Source organism: Molothrus ater, chromosome 4 (genome assembly GCF_012460135.2).
Source record: "Molothrus ater isolate BHLD 08-10-18 breed brown headed cowbird chromosome 4, BPBGC_Mater_1.1, whole genome shotgun sequence".
NCBI lineage: Eukaryota > Metazoa > Chordata > Aves > Passeriformes > Icteridae > Molothrus > Molothrus ater.
Window position 1 is genome coordinate 8,068,539 of NC_050481.2, and position 20,574 is coordinate 8,089,112.

The 20,574-nt window shown below is 37.5% G+C and overlaps 1 protein-coding gene across 2 annotated transcripts in view; it reads left to right on the top strand.

The window, feature by feature from the left end:
• INPP4B (inositol polyphosphate-4-phosphatase type II B) overlaps positions 1 to 20,574 on the top strand; it is a 286,348-nt gene that overhangs the window by 254,786 nt on the left and 10,988 nt on the right. For both annotated transcript variants that reach the window (XM_036383013.1, XM_054514677.1), the window contains exons 22-23: positions 368 to 480; positions 3,272 to 3,426. In XM_036383013.1, the coding sequence (XP_036238906.1) occupies positions 368 to 480; positions 3,272 to 3,426 (268 nt within the window). The remainder of the gene's footprint in view (positions 1 to 367; positions 481 to 3,271; positions 3,427 to 20,574) is intronic.

Genomic DNA, 20,574 nt, shown 5'->3' on the forward strand with positions numbered 1-20,574 from the left:
CATCCCATCAAAGCAGGTTGTAATACACTCAGGTTTTTTTTATTTTTCTGATTCTTTTGAATGTCTGTAATAGCTGATGAACAGAGCTACAGCAGAGATTTGATTTTGTTTTTCACCATCCATTTATAAGATAAAGGTTGAAGATACTTTAAATTTCCACATGTAGATCTTAGGGAGGACAAAGCAATACTCAGAAAGACATAAGGTTTGCTTATTCCTTGAATATTTAGCTGGTAATTTCTATCCTGTGTTCCAAAACAAGGCTGTTAAATAATAGACCTGTTTGTTACCATGAGCATTCTTTAGTTGGGACAATCATATCACCAACCTTATCAAAATGAGCAACTTTATTATCCTTTTCTCCCAGGTTTACCACATTTTCAAGAACAAAATGATTTAAAGGGATTGCTAGAAAGTCTTCATCAAAATATCCAGGCCAAAAAGAGAAAGAATGTAGAAATCATGTGGCTGGCTGCAACGGTAAGCTCTCTTGTTTTCAAAGAAATTGATGAACTAATCATAAACTCATTTTCATAAGCTTGCTGACATTGTAAGTGCAATGGATTTTAAGGATATGACTGGAAAACTCACTGGTTTAAGGAGGCAGATGTGCTGCAATAGTTTTTAATGTACTCATTCTCATAATCACTCATTCAACTCATAAATATATCTCTATTTCCTGCACCTAAATTGCAGACAGTTTCTTTTTCTCACTGTTTAAACTGGTAGAACCTGCTAGAATTTGAGCAATTTGTTTCATATCCATTCTTTGATAATATAAAATTACTCAAAATATTTTTTTTAGTGTCCTTGAGGTATGATGTGGGACATGATTGAATGAATTAATTTCACAAGTAACTATCACAAAAGACATGCAAAGGACGGACAATCAGACACAGGGAGAACACAAAGAAAATTGTTTATCTAACAGTGATTAATACTTACTTTACTTTTTCCCCATAATTCCTTTCTGTTTCCCAGTTCTGTGGGGTTTGCACATACATACTAAAAAAAAAAAGGCCAGGAAAACAACTCTTAGATGTTTATAAAGAGCTCAAGCTTTTCAGGAATGTGAAATTCAGCCACGTAGTGGTCTTGGTATCTCTGCCCCCTTATACCAGCAGAGTGGTTTTGGTATCTACTGAAAGTGAAGCAAGGCTTTGTGTTTTGGGAGACTTTCAAATGTATATACCCTTCAAGGCAAATAAATATTTGATACAAAATTATTTATAACATTCTCCATGATGTTTTATTAACACCAGGGAAAAGAAAATATTAACTGTATCTTTGTATTAATAACAGTGCTGTAACTTTCATATTACTAATAACATTTTGCCATGTTGTTAGTAAATATTATCACATGCTATTGCAGTATAATTCCTTTGTAAGGAAAAATATAAGTTTTTCTTGCAGTACCAGTCTTGCAATTACTATGAAACACTGCTTTTAAAAAAGTAAAAGATACAGTATAAAATTGTTTACAAAAGAATGTGTTAAAACTTTGGGTATAGGAAGTTGTATTTTATCATCTATTCAGGGTTCCCTGAAAATAATTTCATGGGTGAAAAGCATTCTTTGGACATACAAAGTGTTTCAGGTTTTTCATTCACTGAATTCTATTTCTCTTTAGGTTCCCTTACTTTAACTTTCTGAAATGTGTATTTCTGGTTCCAGTGATCGACACACTGTTATTCTATATTCCATTTATTTATTGAAAAAGATGTAAGAATAAAACTTTGTCAGTGCAGTAGCTGTGCAATATCACTTTTTTATTGCAGTAGAGGTACAAGATTCCACATATGTATCTGTACCTGCATGTAATCACTGATATAATTGGACTATAAGAATAAATTTAGTACAAGTTGTGTATTTCCTCTCCTCCTATGTCTCCCTGCATCAGAGCCCATCACTCATCCAGAATAATTACCTGGGATTTTTTTATTTTATTTTTAAATGATTTTTTAATATTTTAAATTTTTTTAGGACTCATTCACATCGAATAGCCCCCATGAATTGTGGACTTCCAAAGATACTAGTGCAAAGAGAATTAATCTCTTCAATGAAACAGTTAACTTCTTTCACATAATTATTTAAGAAAATTATCATATAGTACTTGTTTTAAGTCCCAGTGCAACTGTTCAAATTTTTAAACAGATTTAACTTTTAAATTTTTAAATTATATGATGGCAGAAACACTCATAGGTTCTCCTTCACTATCCTGTAACTCTTTGGATTCTAAGATTCCCTTAATTGATTCCCTGAATTAAACTTTTGAGATTGCCCTCACCATGGTATCACAAAGAACTTAAAGGGTCTAAGTATTTCTGATTTTAATAGAATTTAGTATTATTTCTTGATTTTTAATAGAATTTCTGAGAATGCAATTGGGAGATGAAGAAACACTTATTTGCTGAACTGACACTGATCATGTTCCAGTTCATCCTGCAAGCTCTCCCATGACAGCCGATGTGGGAAGTTCCTTTTTGTGATTACTGCTGTAGTTTATTGCCTTGCCCCATTCTCACAAACATCTTGAGGTTTCATACTGCTATACCTGTGATTCTCCAGGGATAGGTGTAAGCAAAGTATTACCTTTTCTCAGGACAAATTATATCTGGGGAAAGGTGGACCCACATTTGGGCACAGAGGCTCTCCTCCAATTTTTCTTTTTCTAGTAAAATATTGTTTGAAACCATAGTATAAACTAATGGAATGGTACAACCACAGATTGATTCCTAAGGGGAGAAATCATCCTCCAAAATGTCATGTTTCCTTTATGTGTTGTAACTTTTTCAAAGTATAAGTGAAAGTAGACAATCCATGGCAGTCATTTGTGTTAAACTGTATTAATTGTGAGCCATACATTGAACAGTTTACCTGTTGAAAATAAAAACTATGTAAGTTAGATATATCTGACTCCATACCTTCACAAGTAGTCTGCTGCATTCATGTTTGTGAGTTAAGACTTATCATAGCTTTATTCATTAGGTATTCAGACAATTCAGCTTTCATTGAACAGGGTAGTTGCTTGATTAAGTGAGGAAACAGTGAAGGTACTGTTTCTTTTATAGTTACAAAAATTTTTTTCATAGTTACAAAAGTCCCATGTCAAATTCAGGAATTCAGTGTACTGGTACTAACACTAATAGGTGCTTTCCTCTTGAGAGATGCTGTAGCTGTCTGGATGCCCTCTCTGGGCTTGCAGAGCTGTAGGGGCTGCACAGGCTGCCTGGTTACGAGGGCTAACCTGTGGGGCCTGCCCGCGTTTCAGATTTGCCGGAAGCTGAACGGAGTGCGCTTCACCTGCTGCAAGAGTGCCAAAGACAGGACATCCATGTCAGTGACGCTGGAGCAGTGCTCCATCCTGAGGGACGAGCACCAGCTGCACAAAGACTTCTTCATTCGGGCGCTGGATTGCATGAGGAGGTAGGTGGGGCTCCCTGCATTGGAGCTAGGCCAGGACTGCCAGCACAAAGGGTCTAAGGCTGGTTCTAAATGCCCAGCAGAGCCCGAGCCTGCCTGAGCAGCAGCCTAAATGCTGCTGAGTCACCTCAGTGCAGGCTCTTTGCAGCCGTGTGTTTTACCTGTCATTAACAGTTTGGGAGATAGATAGATAGATAGATAGATAGATAGATAGATAGATAGATAGATAGATAGATAGATAGAGAGATAGATAGATAGATAGATAGATAGATAGATAGATAGATAGATAGATAGATAGATAGATAGATAGATAGATAGATAGATAGATAGATAGATAATGTGAAATCTTGCAAGGGTCAGCTCACCGACTGTAGAATCTGAGCAGTAGGCTGAACAGCAGTTGCTTTTAAAAAAAGTTATATTTCGGTTTTGAGGGTATTTTAAAAACCATTTGCACAGTCATTAAATTATTTGTTCGACATCTACACAAATACTGAGAAAGCAAAAGAAACATTTGTTACAGACAGCAGTTCTTACTAGTCTATGTTATTGAAAAGAAACATCCAAGTAGGTTTGGACTGCTGGTGTTTGCCACTAATATCTGATAAATTCTTTACTGTGCTTTAGAAGAAGTTAATTAAAACATTTTTGATTCTAAATTGCAACTATGCAGAAATTGAGGCTGATGTTATCAGGAATGCGTAATTAAAAGATGTAAAGATTTTTCATTACCTGAGTCTTTGATGAATAAAAAACCTTCTCGAGCAAACAAGTGTCAATCATAAAATTAATCCAGATGCTAGATTACCTAAAGAAACTTTCCTCATTGGTTTTAATGAGCTTAATCATATAGTTTTAATCATATAATAACAGTTCTAATCATATTGTCAGTAGGAGTTTTACAATGTGTATCCCTGACACTAGAATAACACATAACAAAGGTCAGTGCAAAACCAATAGAAAATATTTTGGTCATCCTGCAAAGAAGTAACTGAATCGTATGTTGGACTTTTGTGAAACACAAATGGTTTGTATGGTGGATTTATAAAGATCCTAAAAGTAAGCAATCATGTTTACGGCCTGTAATGGCTAATTCTGGACCTTCATGTTTATTATTGCCAGAGAAGGTGCTTAATGTGTAGATTAATACTGTAGGTTTACCCACATAAACCCTTTGTCCTTTTGCAGAGATAGCTGTTCTAAAGAAAAAAGGTAATTTTATAAAGAATAAATGAGCTGAGATGGCTTAGTTGTAGGTTTAGTTCACAAGGTGCTACTGATGCAGTGAGATGTGGTGTGTTGAACTGAGCTGTATTGTTTTGGATGTATTGTACCTTGCATAAATCCCCCAGTCTCTGTAGTAATTCAGTGAGTGAATGAGTTTTGTGCAGTCTTTCATAACTACATATTTTATCATTAATGAATTCTGAGTTTTCTGTGTTAAATTTTGTTTGTTGGCATTTCAAATGCTTTTTTTTTTTTTTGTATGTCTCCAATAAATAGAAATTATGTAAGCTACAGTAAGTTACCAGACCCAGGAAGACTAATTAATTACCTAAAATCACCATAATGTTAGAATAGTTTTGAGTAGAGTAGTAGATTGGAAAATTTTCACAGACATAAATATAATTTAAAAAAACTGAACTTGTTAGTAAAAAAATCTAGTAGGTTTTTGTAGATCAAAATATAAATGATTCTGAGTGGGTTTATGTCATGTGACCGATTTGAAAGTTGAGAAGATTAACACATTAGTTATATTTGCAGGCAACAGTAATTTGAAGTCACAGAAGAATGTTGTAAAGGCAAAACATCAGAATAATACTTAAAAATTAAACAAGCAAATAGGTATATGAGGTTGAAGCACCATTACAAAAATGTAAAATCTATCAGTTATGCTGTAGTTTCAAACAGACAAAAGCTTTATCCTGCTTTACCCTGTATATGAATTTCAGAATTGAACTAAAGTAGGTGAAAAATGAGTTACCTAGGAAACAGTGACTTTGACTTGGGTGATAGGATTGTCTGAGGATTGAAGCAAAGGCTTTGCAATAGTGGCAGTAGCACACAAAATAATATGCACCATCAGGATAATAAAGAAATAAATCTTCTAACTATGCTGGTTGCTATCAGCATAACACTGTTCACATAACTAGAGGTTTAAAAATAAAATTTAAAAAAAACCCAGCCAAATTCCTCTTTTTCCCTTCCCAAATACTCTTTTTCCCTCATGAGTTGGTCAGTGAAAGCCCAAAAATTCCGAACAGAAGAGTAAAAATGTCAAATGGGAGCGTCGCCCTTCGCCCCGCGGCGCTCCCGTTCAGAGTTGGCCTGGCAGTTGAAGATGTGTCTCTGGGTGCTGGCGGGTGGGTTGGATCTTTGCTGCTCTTTTCCAAAGCAGGGTTATGCAGATACACATGGATAGAGCAGGGATGCTGCTCACTGCCCTGGGCTGGAGTGCCTCTGGAGCAGTGTTAGGAGGGACACAGCGCTGCTGGCTGCCTGGCCTGGCAGGGATCCTCCCGCCGGGCCCCTCTCCTGTCCGCAGATGGAGAAAGGAGCATCACGTACAAAGGCCTTCTGAGACAGCAGATTGGGAAGGAAAGAGCAGATAGGCAAGGGAGAGGAGAACAGCTCCTGATTTCCACAGGTGTTTTAGCTAAATGTCCTGTATTTCACTTGAGGGAAGTTTGGCAGCTGTGTTTTTGAGGTTTGTGTGAATGAGGTCAACAGACTTGTTTGGTAGCCGTTGTTGCACTTGTCCTTTTGTAGTTTCTTTTTTATTTGATTACTTGTGCATATCTGAAAGATAATGCTGTGCATTTCTACAATTTTCATTAGGTAGTTTTAGAAGCTTTTAGAATGATTTTCACATCTAAGAAGAGAACCTATTTTCTTTCAAGGGCAGACAGAAAAAAATTATTTGCCATTTAATTTGCAATTTCAGCAGTTTTTTCCCCAATGAATTTTCTCTAGATCACTTTGTTAAACTTTGTCAATCAAATCCCTTTGTGCTGATTGCCACAAATTGCTTTTAAGCCTTTCCAAAGAACAAGTAGACATGAAAAATTCAATTTTACCATTTAGAATCCTCACAGTTTGGATTGACCTTTGAAAGGCTTCTTTTAAGAGTTAACAGTAGGAGGTAGAGACTATTGTGAACTAAGTGAGCTGTGGAAGTAAATGGTGATTCAAAAGCAGACTTTATTGGAAATGCCATAATTTTGAGATATGAAAATTATAAAGGTGCCTGTGTAGCTATTAGACTTTTTCTTTGTCTGCCAGCGGTGACACAGCTTTTGCTGTTGGAAAAGGGAAGCATGTGTTTACAGCTTCATGCTTTCTTGCCACCAGAAGCTTGGAGAAGCTGGACTCCTGTGTGCTGCTGCTTTTCAGCTTCTTCAGGGTCCCCAGAATTTTGAGCAATCCAGAAGTGATTCAGCATATTTGCTTTGGTGTACATTGCATAATTCTGTTTTGGCAAATGCTGCCTGTAGCTGTTTTTTAAAGACTTAGTTTGTAAGTGGAATTGTTGTCTTTTAGTGATAAACTATACAATGTTTGTTGCTTCTTTATAAAAAAAGGCTGTACAAGAATCCTTTTATTAGTTCTTTCTTTCAGTTATGAAAAATGTGGTAAATGAAGCAATAATGGGAATGCACACTTTATCATTTACAATATGTAAGAGATGGCTTTGTCCTCAGTCATAAGTCTGGCCATTATGATGCTGCAGTTGATGTGTACCTGAAGCAGCCATTCTATAAATAATTCCACATATTATAATTTCCTTGATATAGGTTTGTGACTTCCATTGATCTTAGTGACATGCATAGTTCAGAATGAGAAAAATCAATATATCATCCCCTCTGTATCAAGTGCTCGTAATTCACATCATATTAAAATCCTGTTTATAATGTCTCTGCCACTTCCAAGTCTCTTTTTGCAGGCATCAATATTCTTATTTTTCCCTTCACCCATACCTGAATGTTTCCTATCATTCAGTGTTAAGTCTATTCCAAGAGACAGAGAGGCACAAAACTGATTTACCTGAGTTCATTGCAGTATCTGTCACATGGTTCTATTTTTTTGGTCTTCAGAGCTGGCTACTGTTAAGGGAGGATGGACCCTGGTGGGCAACGCATAATGAAGTAGCTCTGTAAAAAAAAATAGATTTTTTTTCCCCCTTTTTAAAATTTATTTCTTTTCTGAATCTATTTAGCTTTATTGTTTCAGTGACAGGATCCCTTTTGGAGGCCATGGGCAGTGAATAACCTCAGAATCTCCTGTCATTGAGCATGTTTCCAATAAAGCCTCAAAGCAGTAACAAGCAAAGGACATGACAAATCCACTGTTTATGGTGAATCCTCCATGCTGTCAGCCTTATCATCGTTCTGAGCAGGGCACAACACCAGTCACGTATTTCTCACATTGAATACAAAATTTGACTCAATGTGGGACACATTGTTTCCCCTTGAAATGGTTAAGGATATTTCAGGGTGTTTTAGATAAATTGCCTATCAAAAATCTCACTGAAGCACAAGTTCAAAGAATGAATGATCTGGACAACAAGAATTGGGCTTTTGATGAACCAATTATAAAGAAAATATCTCCTTTTTTAAGGAGCTGTTTGAGGACAGCTTTGCTTGAAAATGAGTGAGTTGAGGAGGAGGAATAGCTGTAGCAGCTCTTTAATCAGGGACTTTGAGGTGTTCTGGGTGTTGAGGTGCACCTTGGCCAGGGAAGAGCCTGTACCAAACACCAGAGCTGTAATTGCCACATGGACTGGGAAGGAGGAGCAAAGGGCCAGGATTAGAGGCAGGGATGATCCCTGTGCAAATCTCTCTGTGCCTTTCAGCCATCTCCCAGCTTTTTTACCCTGCCCCTGTGAGCTTGTGGCAAGAGATGCAGCACATGAGGAGTCACACAGAAGAGGAGGCACAGGTTCTCCTCCAACTTTTTCCCGGCCCATCTGACCTCTTCCACCTTCTCTTTTTTCATTTAAAAGTATAAGCACGATGCAGACAAAACTTTAAAAAGGCAAGCCTGACTTCCAGTATAGATTTTTACATCATTCTATGGCTCTTGAGAAACTTAACATCTCTATTTTGAGGTGGAAGCTGTAGATGATTTGCATCACCTGATGTACTGATAGGAGCCTGGGCATTAAGTAACAGTAAGGTCCAGTTTTGTTGCATTGAACTGCCATCCATTTTGTTTTCTAAAATTAATTGCTGGTTTGAGGTTTTTTAATAGCCACAGTGTGCAGAGGAAAAGAAAACAAAATGAGGAGAGATGGCCACAGGATGTAATGAGAGTCAGTGCCATTGGACACCTTGCTGGAGCCTTTTAGAATTAAAGTCTGCTTCTGTCCATCCTTCTGGAAGGAAGAGGAGGATTATAGACAGTCATTGTGGGCAAAATATCAAACAGTAGTTGAAAAGGCTTTTATATTAGAAAATCTAGGCTTTTGTAATATAACTTCTGAATTTCACAGAATTGAACTTTATAATGTATCTTTAAAGCAAGTCTCAGATTTTAAAGACTTAAACCAAGGAAAAAAATAAAAGAAAGGTAACCCATGCACACTTTATTTGCACTCTGGAAAGTCCTGAGGTTCAGACTTCTACATAGACAAACTAGGCAGTATAATTGGCAGTTGCTCTTTAATATAGCCTCACATTATATGAACCAGTTTTGTCTGCTTCACTGGGGTCAGATGTTTGAGTTCATGTTTTGCAAGTGAACATTCTCTAGCTGACTGCAGAAGTTTCATTCTCCTGGACCTCATTTCACCAAATTCTTCCCAAGTGCCGTTTTCAGACTTCTTTCTGATCAACACCCTAGTAGTCAGAGTCCCGAAAACTCTCTCATATGATTTTTTTCATCTTCCTCTTTTTTACTACACTTTTGCTTGAATATTGCCCTCCTTTCTCCTCTGCATGTATGGCTGCTTCTTTTTTCTCCTGTTCAGAGTTTGGGCTCTGGCCTCAGTGACAGCACAGAGAGAACAGCAGAGCCAGTCCCCTGCCTCGTGGTTTTGGCTTCATCCTCTGCAAGGGAAAAGAATAGCAAGGAAAAGCCTTATCTAGCTCCTTATCCTGGCATATGTTGAATCCTCAAAGTAGGTACCTGCTGAATTTTAACAAGGCTTTCTTAGGAAGAGATTTGAAAGTCTTGCAGGAACATGCTCTTTTGATAGTTGCATCTCTCGCATCTTTGTTATCTTGGTGCAGGATATCAAATCCTGTTCTTCAGCATGAGGATACTAGGAATACTCTCAAAAAATAGGGGGGGAAAAAGATGTATTTTTTTCTTCTCTAAATGATATTGTAAGTTTGGATTTTCCCATTCAAAATGAACTAACAATTGTGAGAAGACCCTAAATGGAAAGCATTGTGGAGCCTTAATTATAATTACTTTTCCCTGGAACCTGTAATAATATTCTTGGACCAATCACTTGGGAGGAAAGGGTTTTCAAGGGAAGACACTGAAAACCTTTTCCACTCCTTGCAAAGAATATTTAGGGAAGTGACTCAGTCTACATTGATGTAGCAGGCAGTAAACAAGAATTCTGAAATAATGCTTAGTTTTTCTATCAGTGTGTGAGGGGAAGGTAGAGCAAACAGAAATCTGTATTGTCTCTACATTTTGACACCAGTGTTTGAGGAGTCAGTCCTTGAAATGCACCTGCTCCTTCTTCAGTGACTACTTAGGGAAGGTGAGCTCTTCAAGAGGACTCATAACGTGACAGCAAATTTTATATAGTAGGAAAAGATATTAATATATCAATTGCAGTATACGGTGTTTTATCATATATTAAAAGGAGTTCCTTTTCAGTTGAAAAAGAAAATTTTAGGCAACATTTAGGTTTCAGCTTTGTGACAAGAAACAACCCTTGACTCCCTGTGATCTTTTTGCTGAAGGGCCCCTTTTCACTTTGGCTTCAGGTTGTGTGTGCCAGAGTTCTCCAAAGAAGAACTCGATTAATGGAATTCCAATCAAAAACTTGCCCTACTCTGAGTTGTTCTGCTCTGATTTGAACTTTTTATTTCTCACTGAGATATTGATGAGGTAAACAATCTGTTAAGTAGCCCAAAGTTGTATTTGTCATATCTTGGTCCAAATGAGAGTACAGAGAACTGAGCTTTGTCTTTGCTCTCTGTGAATATTTTAATTATTCAGTATAGACAGTGAGAAATGTATGAAATTAATTACCATGTGCACTCTATGGTCACTTAGTTTTTAAAATCAGCCCAATGAAAAAACCTTATCTGCTAAATTTGCTTTCCCATTTAGTGCCACAGTCTGTGTTTGGATGCTTAATTGCGCAGAAGTTAATTAAACACTGCATTTCATTAATTACAGAAAAAAAAAAAAGGAAAAGGAAAAAGCTTCCTATAAACCTTTTCTAATAGAAAGCATTTCTGTCACGTTTGCCATACATATATTGCAAGTTCTGGATTTCATACATATATTTCATACATATATATTGCATAGTTCTGGATTTCACCTGTCGTGATTAGACAAATCTAGCATGCAAGTAGTTAGATTATTGTAAAATATTGTTTGGTGTTCGCCTTTGAGATTCTTCTAGTTGCTTATGGAAAACTTCATTAATTTTCTCATTCACTTAGTGCTTTATTGCTTATTTAGAGCTTCCATGAAAGACTAGGTCTTAGCAGAAATCAACAACCAGATGTATTATAATCACCAGACTGAGTAATACCGGGTTTCTTCCTGTTATATTTCACTTTAATTAAGATTTCCTGAAAGAGTGTGTGGGAAAAGTCCTGTATGCATGTTCATTATCTGTTGAAAATCCAAGTCCTACAGCTGAATTACCATGGCTTTGGCCATGTTCAGCTAAATCTCAGGAAGAGCAACACTGCCAAGTCTAAAATTTAGATAAGAAAGAAGCAGGAAATGAGAGTAAGAGGGCGGTAGTAGCATACAATAGCTAGTTAAAGCTATCAAACATGAAATTTCTTCAAGAAGTTACTGGCCTCTAAAACAGTGTTCTTCTCAGAGTAATATAACTTGGACAGGGAGGGCTCATAACTTCCTGTCTGCAGTCCCAGCAACCCACAGACTGTCCTAAGGTTGGAGGGGGCACACAAGGGAGAAGCAACCAGCTGCTCTTCCAAAAAAGGTGGTTTTGTAATAGAAGATTCTGCATTCCTTCAGGAGAAAGATGATGGAGTGTCAGGCTATAGCTCTGCCTGGCTTGTAAAGGAAGCAGATAACAGACATTTCTAGGTTTATCTTTCCTCTCATTTTAGACTCCCTTGATCCCTTCATAAACTTAGTTTCTTATTGTAGGAATGCTCTCTGGCTCAGATAATCATCTTTTCTTGTCCAGAAGCCTGGTTTCAGTTTTTCTTCATAAATTCCATCCTTTGGGATGCTGTGCTGGCTCAGGGCCAGCCACCATCTCTAGGGACTAGCCTAGTGCTTATTATGTACCTGACATGAGAGAATTCAGCATTCAATCTCCACATTATCTTTTTCCATTTATCATTATTAGGCATTCATTAGGTGACCTGGCACATTCTGTTACACAATTGTACTTTCAAATAGTTAGGGTCCTATTCAACTTCAGACACTGGATCTGAAATTTTCTACCTCAGGTTCTTTAGGGAAAGAATCTAAAATCATGTTGGATACCAAAATAAAAAGGAGAGATGTAATTGTCTGTCATCATCACCCCCCATATTTTATAACCATAATTTGAGGAACTGTCTTCGATGTTTGGGGATTTTCTCCCTTCAGTCTGCTGCCTTTTTCTTTTTCCAATGAGCATTTCTCTGTTTCTTACTCTCTTGCAGTAACATCTTAGTGTGTGGTATTTTTATAGAAACTCTTCTGACAGTGGCTTTTCTCAGCTTAGCTGAGGGAGTTAGTTTTAGTGGTAGTTTCTACTTTTTGCTTTCTGTGGCAGCTCTGGTTTGGTGAGTGACATTTCATAAGTGTGTCCTTATCATTACAGCAGCCACTGGTGACCTTTCACTGGAATACCTGGCAGCAACAAGTTGTTTCTCAGTGTTAACCTGCAATACAAGTCCTGGTCGCTGTTTGCAGTGGAGTGACCAGGGGAGTTTCCATTTGGATTATTATGTACCTATTATGTATTTCCTACTTTCATGATGTTATCTGCAGTCAGCTGGAACTAAACCCACTAATGGAGCCAGCAGTATTATATTGCTATCCTGTTCTCTGGATCATCCAGAGATAAAGCTGGGAGATCATTTTGGGAACTTGCATTCTTAATAGTGGAAGTCTCTACTGTAATTTGTATGCAAAGGAAGCACGTGTTTATAAGGAAGTTAATGCAAAGGAAATGTTGGAGTCCTGCCAAAGTGCCCAGCCAACTCCACAGCTGACTCCTAATGACAGAACAGTTAAAGTAGCTTCTGCAGCCCTGGGACTCAGTGGTGCTGCAGTTGTACTGTGGTTCTAAACAAGCCCCTAATGCCAAAATCACTGGGCACTGCTTTGGCTGTGCATCTGCAGCCCTGTTCCTGTGCCCTGGTCTAGGTTTACTTCCCTGCCAGCTTGTCTCCTCTCCCCAGCCTGGATGTTGGCATGTGTGTATTGTCTTCCAGCAGTGGGAAAAGCACTTGGCTTTTCTGCTCTGTTGGAGATGCTCCTAATGCCCCAGGAAGATGCCAGAGCACGTTTCTTCTTCTGCAGAGTCTTGTGATTCCAGGCAAGGCTTAGCCAAGATTTAAAGTCTGAGATCAGAGCGTGGGAAGGTAATCACTGTTCCCTCTCTCTTCTCTTCAGGGATGACATACTTTGGTATATATTTTGTTAGGTTGCCTCTTACTGAGGGAGACAATGCCTCTGTGTGTGGTACTGAGGAACTTCACTTATTGTTCTGTGAAATTATTGTGTAGTACATATATAAGAAATCTTCCTTTTCTGCCCCTCTCCTTCATCATATGGGTTCCTGATGTATCATCAGCTTTAATTTCCTGCTCCAGCCTCCCCTTGACTGCATGTTTCCTTACACTTGTGAGAACACTGTAATGTTTGAGCCTTCTTATCCCACATTTCAGTTTAGCTGAACTCAGTCCCTGTGCCCAAAGAGGAAATGTACAGATTCCTGTTCCTTCCCTCACACTAAGAGCTAGCATGTTCCCTTTTGCTTCTGGAGAAAGACAGGCTAAAAAGACATCATATTATCTGCAATAGATCAGTGAGATACACCTGGCTTTAAAAATTTATATATTTACTCTTCAGCCCCACTCCAGTCTGCATTTTTCAGATTTGAGGAACTTGTTTAGATTACTAAAACATTGAAAAGACTAAAGTGTAATCTGATCACACAGTCATGTATTTTATAAAACCCTGTTCTGGATCATCTGGTTAATAGTTTGTGTCCTGGGTGAACTGACAATCTGATGAAAATATATAATTCCTGTCAAAATATTGTTGGGTTTTATATTTGTTTTGTAAGAATCATTCCAAAGTTGGTGGTTTTTTAATTTAAATTCCTTTATAATTCTTTCATAATTGTTGACAGCAGAGCATCTACAGAATACAAAGTAATCAGCTCAGAAAGGTTTGCAACTTCCAGCAAACTGCCTTGTGTGTGCTAAGTAAAATATGTGAGGATCCAGAGTAGTTTGTTGTGGAGTGTTTTTCATATGTTTTTGGTTTTGTTTCTTTAGGATTTTAGCTCATGTAGTTTAACCAAGACTGGCATGGTCTCTGTTCTAAGTTTATTTCTTCTAAATGGCTGTTACATTGAAAGCCTCAGGAAAGCAAATAAAAATGGCTAAACTGGCACTGTGGCAGAGGCATTATTGGCTGGTTTTGAAGTGATCAAAGTAGCATCAGGCAGAGGCAAGCAGCTACAACAATATCTCATTCTCAAAGATCCATTAAATGATTCTGAAAATCCACAAGAGACTGCTTTGATAATATTGGCTATAACTGGTTTGAATATTTATTCCGCTTGCACTTTTTAAAGTCAAATGTTTTTTGACTTAAAAAGCTTATAATTGACAACCAAAGGGCAAGAGAAAGAAATGCACTTGGATCTCTTTCAGTTTTAAAGTGGGAGAAAACCAGTATAGAGGTGCCAAGTCCCTTATGACATCATAGTCCTTCCTTTGTTTGAAATTTAATTACTTTTTCTTTAAAAGGGCCTCTTCTCATAGACTGTTTTGCTTTAAATAAGAGTCCTGTTGCTGTACTTGAATGTGCAATAGCAAAGCTTGTAAATAATGCTCATTACCTTACTGACATTCACTATTCTGCATAGTACTAATTCTGTTTCACACTCCTTTCTGCTACTTGGGTTCATGCTGACACAGCAAATGCAGCAATGCTGGCTGCACAATTCAAGGCTCTCTGCCTTCTGGACATTGCTGAACTGGTGTGTAAGCTTCTGAGTGTTGATGGATAGTCTTCCCTCAACATCATCCTGAATAAAGTCCTCTCTTGCTTTCCTGCTGTGTGGTTGCCTCAGGGAGAAAGCTGCTCCCTATGTCACCTTTCTCTGTGAAAATTTGCTATCACAATGATATTATCAGCAAATTTGTAGATAATCACAATTTTAAACTTAGTTTGACATTCATTTGCTGAGTGAAGACGCTTTTTGAATTTATTTTTAAAGCAAGTTGGCACATATCAGACCACAATGATGCTGTTTATTTTCTCTCCTGTGCCATGCAAGCAGCCCAAGATGTGCTGCCAGGCAGAGGCATTTTGCTTTTGCTTCTGTAGGATTGTTTTTCCCCTGTTAAATTGCATTGCTGCATTCTGTAAATACTGTCATGCTCTTTTAGCAGCTCACATCCTTCTGTTCTTTCTTGGAGGGATTCATAGAATCATGGAATGGCTTGAGTTAGAAAGAACCTTAACAATCACTTCATTCCAATCTCCTGCCACGGGCAGGGCCATCTCCCACTAGACCAGGTTGCTCCAAGCCCCATCCAACCTGGCCTTGAACACTTGCAGGGATGAGGCATCCACAATTCCATTAAACCCTTAGTGGGAGAACAGCCTTATGCTTCATGCTGTCTTTGCTCTGCAGAAGAATTAGAATACTGTGTTGTGACTGTGGTTATTGTCTATCTGACTGTAATTTGCATCATTTCAATCTAGTAGAGCAAAAGTCAATAAAATATTTTTCTGGCTAATGGGGATTGAAAGCACCTTTTGGTGATGCTTTACAAGGCAACATTGCATACATCAAAGCTTTGCTTCCTAAGTGTGTTGGTCTGTGTTATAGTGCACATAATATGCACACGCACACATAATTATGTACAAATGCAGAAGTGTAGGAATTAGTTTGTCACATTGCTGATTAATTAGATGACTTAATGAAGCGAATTATTTAAAATGGCTTACAAACTTTGCAAATCTTTTTCCAAGACAGGAAAATGGTTTTAGAGTACTTTATTTCTGCATCACTGTGGTTTCTGATTGGCAATTAAAAGGTAATTAAAACACTTGAGATTTTCGTGTCCTGTGTTGCCCTGTAGGTTTATTATCTTCATGTGATGATCTTTGTTTGTAAATGAAAATTTTGGTGGGATAGAAGCTCTAGGAAAATGTGGTCATTTCATACAATGTGATCAAGTTCTTGTTCTTGGTTTTCAGAGAATCTCGAGTGCAGTAACATTTTTCAAATCAGACACATTTTCTCACTTTTACACCAAGGGTATTCACTGGCAAGACAATGCTGGGTACCATAGTGCAGAAAAGTATTTGTAGGCTTAGAGGACTTTTTAAAAATCTTTTTGTGACAGATGTATCTCAAATTTTCTGTTTTCTATCCTAAGGGCAATCATTCTTCCTGCTGTCACAAAGCATCTTCTTTGGTGCAGCACAATAGGGATAACAAAACTCATTTCAGTCTTAACTTAATTCCAATCTAAAAAACTTGCAATGAGGTGGTAATGAACTTGAACTCAGTACAGATTACCTCCTGCATGCTTACACAGATGTTCAAACACAAGACAGATATTTTTGAGACATTGTTCTATTCTGAGAGTGTTTTTCTCTTGAGCAGATTAAACCCTGACATTTTCTGCTTTGCTTGCTGTTGCAGCTAATACAGTTAACACCATTTGGAGTTCAACCTCCTAGGTTTGAATTAGGTCTACATAAATTCATACCGAAAAGAAGAAGAAATGATCATCATGATTATCAGGATGAGATCATTGTAGCAAATAATAGGTTGGTAAGATAAAGAGACTGATCCTCTGATCAGACCAATCAAAGCCATTTGGAAAGCAAAACTCACACATGTTTCATAGTCCCAGCTGTGCAGTCCAGTGAGTACCGTGTTGATAACAGTGACCATCTTCCTCAAGTGCTTTGAATTTTGACGTGTTTTTCTTTTCCAAAACACTGGCTTGTGCCCCATACACATACTACACTCACGGACAAAAAGCCAAAATAATAATAATTTTTATTTTACGTGAACTAAAACCGTAATAGCTCTAGCAAAGTCAAAAGAATGATGCCAGCAAACACTGGCTAGAAATCTGCTGTCAGAGGTCTGTGGTGAGCCTTGTTCCATGCCCTGCTCTAAGCAGCTTCAGCAGCTGTATGCCAGGTAGGGAAGGGGATGCAGATCTTTATGATGCTGTCATCAGTCCTTTCTGGCCAGTCTGCTCTCCACTAACAGTCCACACCAACAGTTAAATTAAAAAGCAGCTTCTCCCCATGCATTCAGGTTTTCAGGCACAGATGAGATATCCATCCTCCCCAGATGTGGCTCTCTGTGGTGAGGACTTCACTGATCTCTATGCTGATGTGTAACCCAATGGAATAATGGGTCCACACTGGGCTAGGAAAAGTCTAAAAACCTTCCTGCAGACAGGACCAACACCTGGTATTACTGTGGGCTGCTTTATGCAAATACTACAGCTTCATTGTTATTGCACCACAAAATGCATTAGGCATCCAATTTCCTTTGTAAATGAAGCAATATATTACTTCAATAGCTACTTTTGAAGCTTTCTGCAACTTAAACCACAGATGTTAAAACTATTGGAATTAAATGAACCCCCTCTGAATTGTAATCCTTGAATAGACTAGAAGGGGTTTTTTAATTATAAGGTTTATTAAATTAAAAATATACTACAATGGAGTGGAAAAAGTCAAATGATCTTATATGGCAAAAATAAAAACTTGAAGCTCGCTATCCATACTCCATTGGTTATGGAATGCCAAAAGATAAATAAAATACATTTAATCTTGTTGCAAAGCCTAATGTTGTGTTCCACATCATAATGTAGCCCAAAACTGACAATTCCTGGCTCATAAATCTCTTAGTTTTTCTTTTATTCACACTATAGATAAAAATCAAGTCTGTCCTTCAAAAATACTCTGTTGCCAAGTGAGCCTGAAAGTTTATGTTGTTATCCATCATGTTTGACTATGTTTATGGTGCTGGAGATAAAATCTAGGCTTGTGAGCTTCATTTTTTAGGGGATACAGTGGCAGTGCAAGTATGGGCTGGAGATTATAAAGCTCTTTGAAGATGAGAGGGAAAAAACATTGGGCAATTGGCATTGGAGAAGTTATTTCCAAAGACCACTGAATTCAGTGCAACACTTACAATCAAGCTGTTTCTGTCATAAAACTTTAGATACCTATTGTATGAATGCCCAGTTAAGGACTCAAGTTCCCAATACTCTCCTGGGGAGGATAGTTAGTAGCCTGATTTAGGGGCCCTGAATCATCCTGAGGATGTTCTGTAGAAAAGCCTACTTAAATTTGGCACCCAAAGACTTGCTACTCATGGTTAGGGAAGGTTGCCTTTTAAAGGAGTTGGATCAGATCTCAGAAGTGTATTCTCTAGTTATCATCTAAATACCTGAAGGTAAAATGAAGGGATGAGGGCAGAACTTAGCATGAGGAAAATTTTGCTTAAATATTTTTAAAAGCACATCGGAACCTGATGTGCTTTTAAAAATATGCTTCTCACTAGACACTAATTTATTTATTATCATGAGGTCAAGGAAGCCAGAAGTTATTAGAAAGAAGAAATGTGTAAGAAACTAAATGTGTACTGTTAAGTTACTTTAGCTGCTCCAACATATAGGCTGCTTCCTTTGCTTGTTTGCTCAATTCCTAGGATAAGATAATTACTGCATGCTTTGAAATAAGGGTAAAAGTCCACTTTGGTTACTTTCCTTGTTTACATAGAGAGCAGTAGCCATCAAGAGATGTAGTTACAGTGCCCTTATCCTAAATTGTTGTTTATTTTCATAGAAAAAGTTGATTTGATAACTCTTCCGGAACAAGTTACTTTAACTTGCATAATTTCAGCAACATTACAAATTCTGCAAATATTTAGCCATTTTGAGTAGATACAGGTGCAGAAGTTGTACTTCTATAGCAACATTACAAATTCTGCAAATATTTAGCCATTTTGAGTAGATACAGGTGCAGAAGTTGTACTTCTATACTGAAGAACACTTGTTCAGTATTTCATTACATGTTGCTCTAGTTTTTCTACCATTGTGATTTGACGTGTTTATTTTTGAAAAAGAACTTATAATCAGTGTTCCTTAGTAAAAATATGCAGCTAATAATTTGAATGAATGGGAGGGAGAGGAAGCTTTCTAAATAAAGTATGTCCTGTTTATGGAAGTAAGTGTTTGGTAGAGAGCTCTTTCCTTGCCCTCAGGTTGTCTGTTGCTTCTTCAGTTGTTAAATTACTCTGTACTCAAGAGAACATTATTGGTCAAATCTAAACCCATTATTTTTCCACTGAAATTTCCATTATCTGTGAGCAATTCCATCTTGGAGAAGATTATAATATTTTTCATATTCTGTAGTGTTCTGCATGTGTTTCATTACTGTGCACCACACATCAGAAAATGTCATTTATTATTTCATACATCAAAATACTCTGTCTGCATTTATGAGCATTCTTGTCTGACAAGTGCCACTGCTGGCCTGCACTCACATGTCTTTAGCTTTATTTGAATCTCATATCTGCCATCATTAACAGTTCATGCAAGCAGGAAAACTAAAGGAAATAGTTCAAGGAATTCAGAGTGCTTGCTTTAACCAACTCTCATGTTCTAAGAGAGTAGGAAGGATATTGTGAACCACGTGGTACATAAACAGTGCACAAGCCAACCCCGTCCCCTGTGTACATTAATGAGATAACAAGAGATACCTGTAGCTCAGCAAAGATAAATTTTTTTAAATTGCTTTTGCTGTTTAATTGCAGCTTCTGTGTTTTATAGATTTTATTTAAGCTGTCAGTAGCTGTACATTGATACTGTATTTAACAAACACAGAATTGAATACAAATAAAAAGAGACAAGTGGACTAATTTCCATGCGTTCACCAGGCTCTGACAAGATGATCTGAACTGATAATAAGTTTTTAATAAAGGGTAATTGAGAATAAAGCTATAAGAATAGTTGAGATCTTTAAAAAGAAAAACGAAATTGTTTAGTTACCAGAAGCCTGTAAGTGCTGTCCAACAGACACAGAAGCTCAGGATTATCCAAAAAACAGGGACAGACTCAGCCTGTTGAGAGGTTTTTAGAGAGTGGCTGCACTTTTTCATAGTCCACTGGCCATGAGCATGTGCTAGAGAGGACTGTGAGTGCTGACATCCCTCACTCACCTGGAAAGGCAGTTTTATTCCTAATGAGGATAATGTGGAGTGAATTGCAATATAATTGAAGGGCATTAGCATTTATTAGAAATTTAAAAGAAAGCCGAATTCCTTAAGGCCTGACATTAGGGACATTTGGAGAGGATGAAATGTTTCTCATTACCAAGCTATGTGCTTTTTGGCTGCACTGGAGGTTTTTCTGTATGAACACCTGGCCTCTGGCTTGTATTTATTCGATCCAAACACCTGAAGCATATGAGTAAGTGTTACTGGTTTTCCTAGGGATTAAAGAAAGCATGGCCAGAAACATGAGCAGTACCAGGATGTAATGTGTCTCAGACACATTACATATATGAATGTAATACAAATGTGATATGAATGTAATCTTACATACATATAAGAATATAGTTGAGAACTTTATTCTTATAAAGAGAGTGTAAAATCAGAGGCACTGGCATTGTCCCCAGCACAACCTCAATCTGTGTGTTGAGGTTGTGCTGTAACTACAATATTTTGTTATTGTTATTTAGGGGTAGTTATTTTGTTATTGT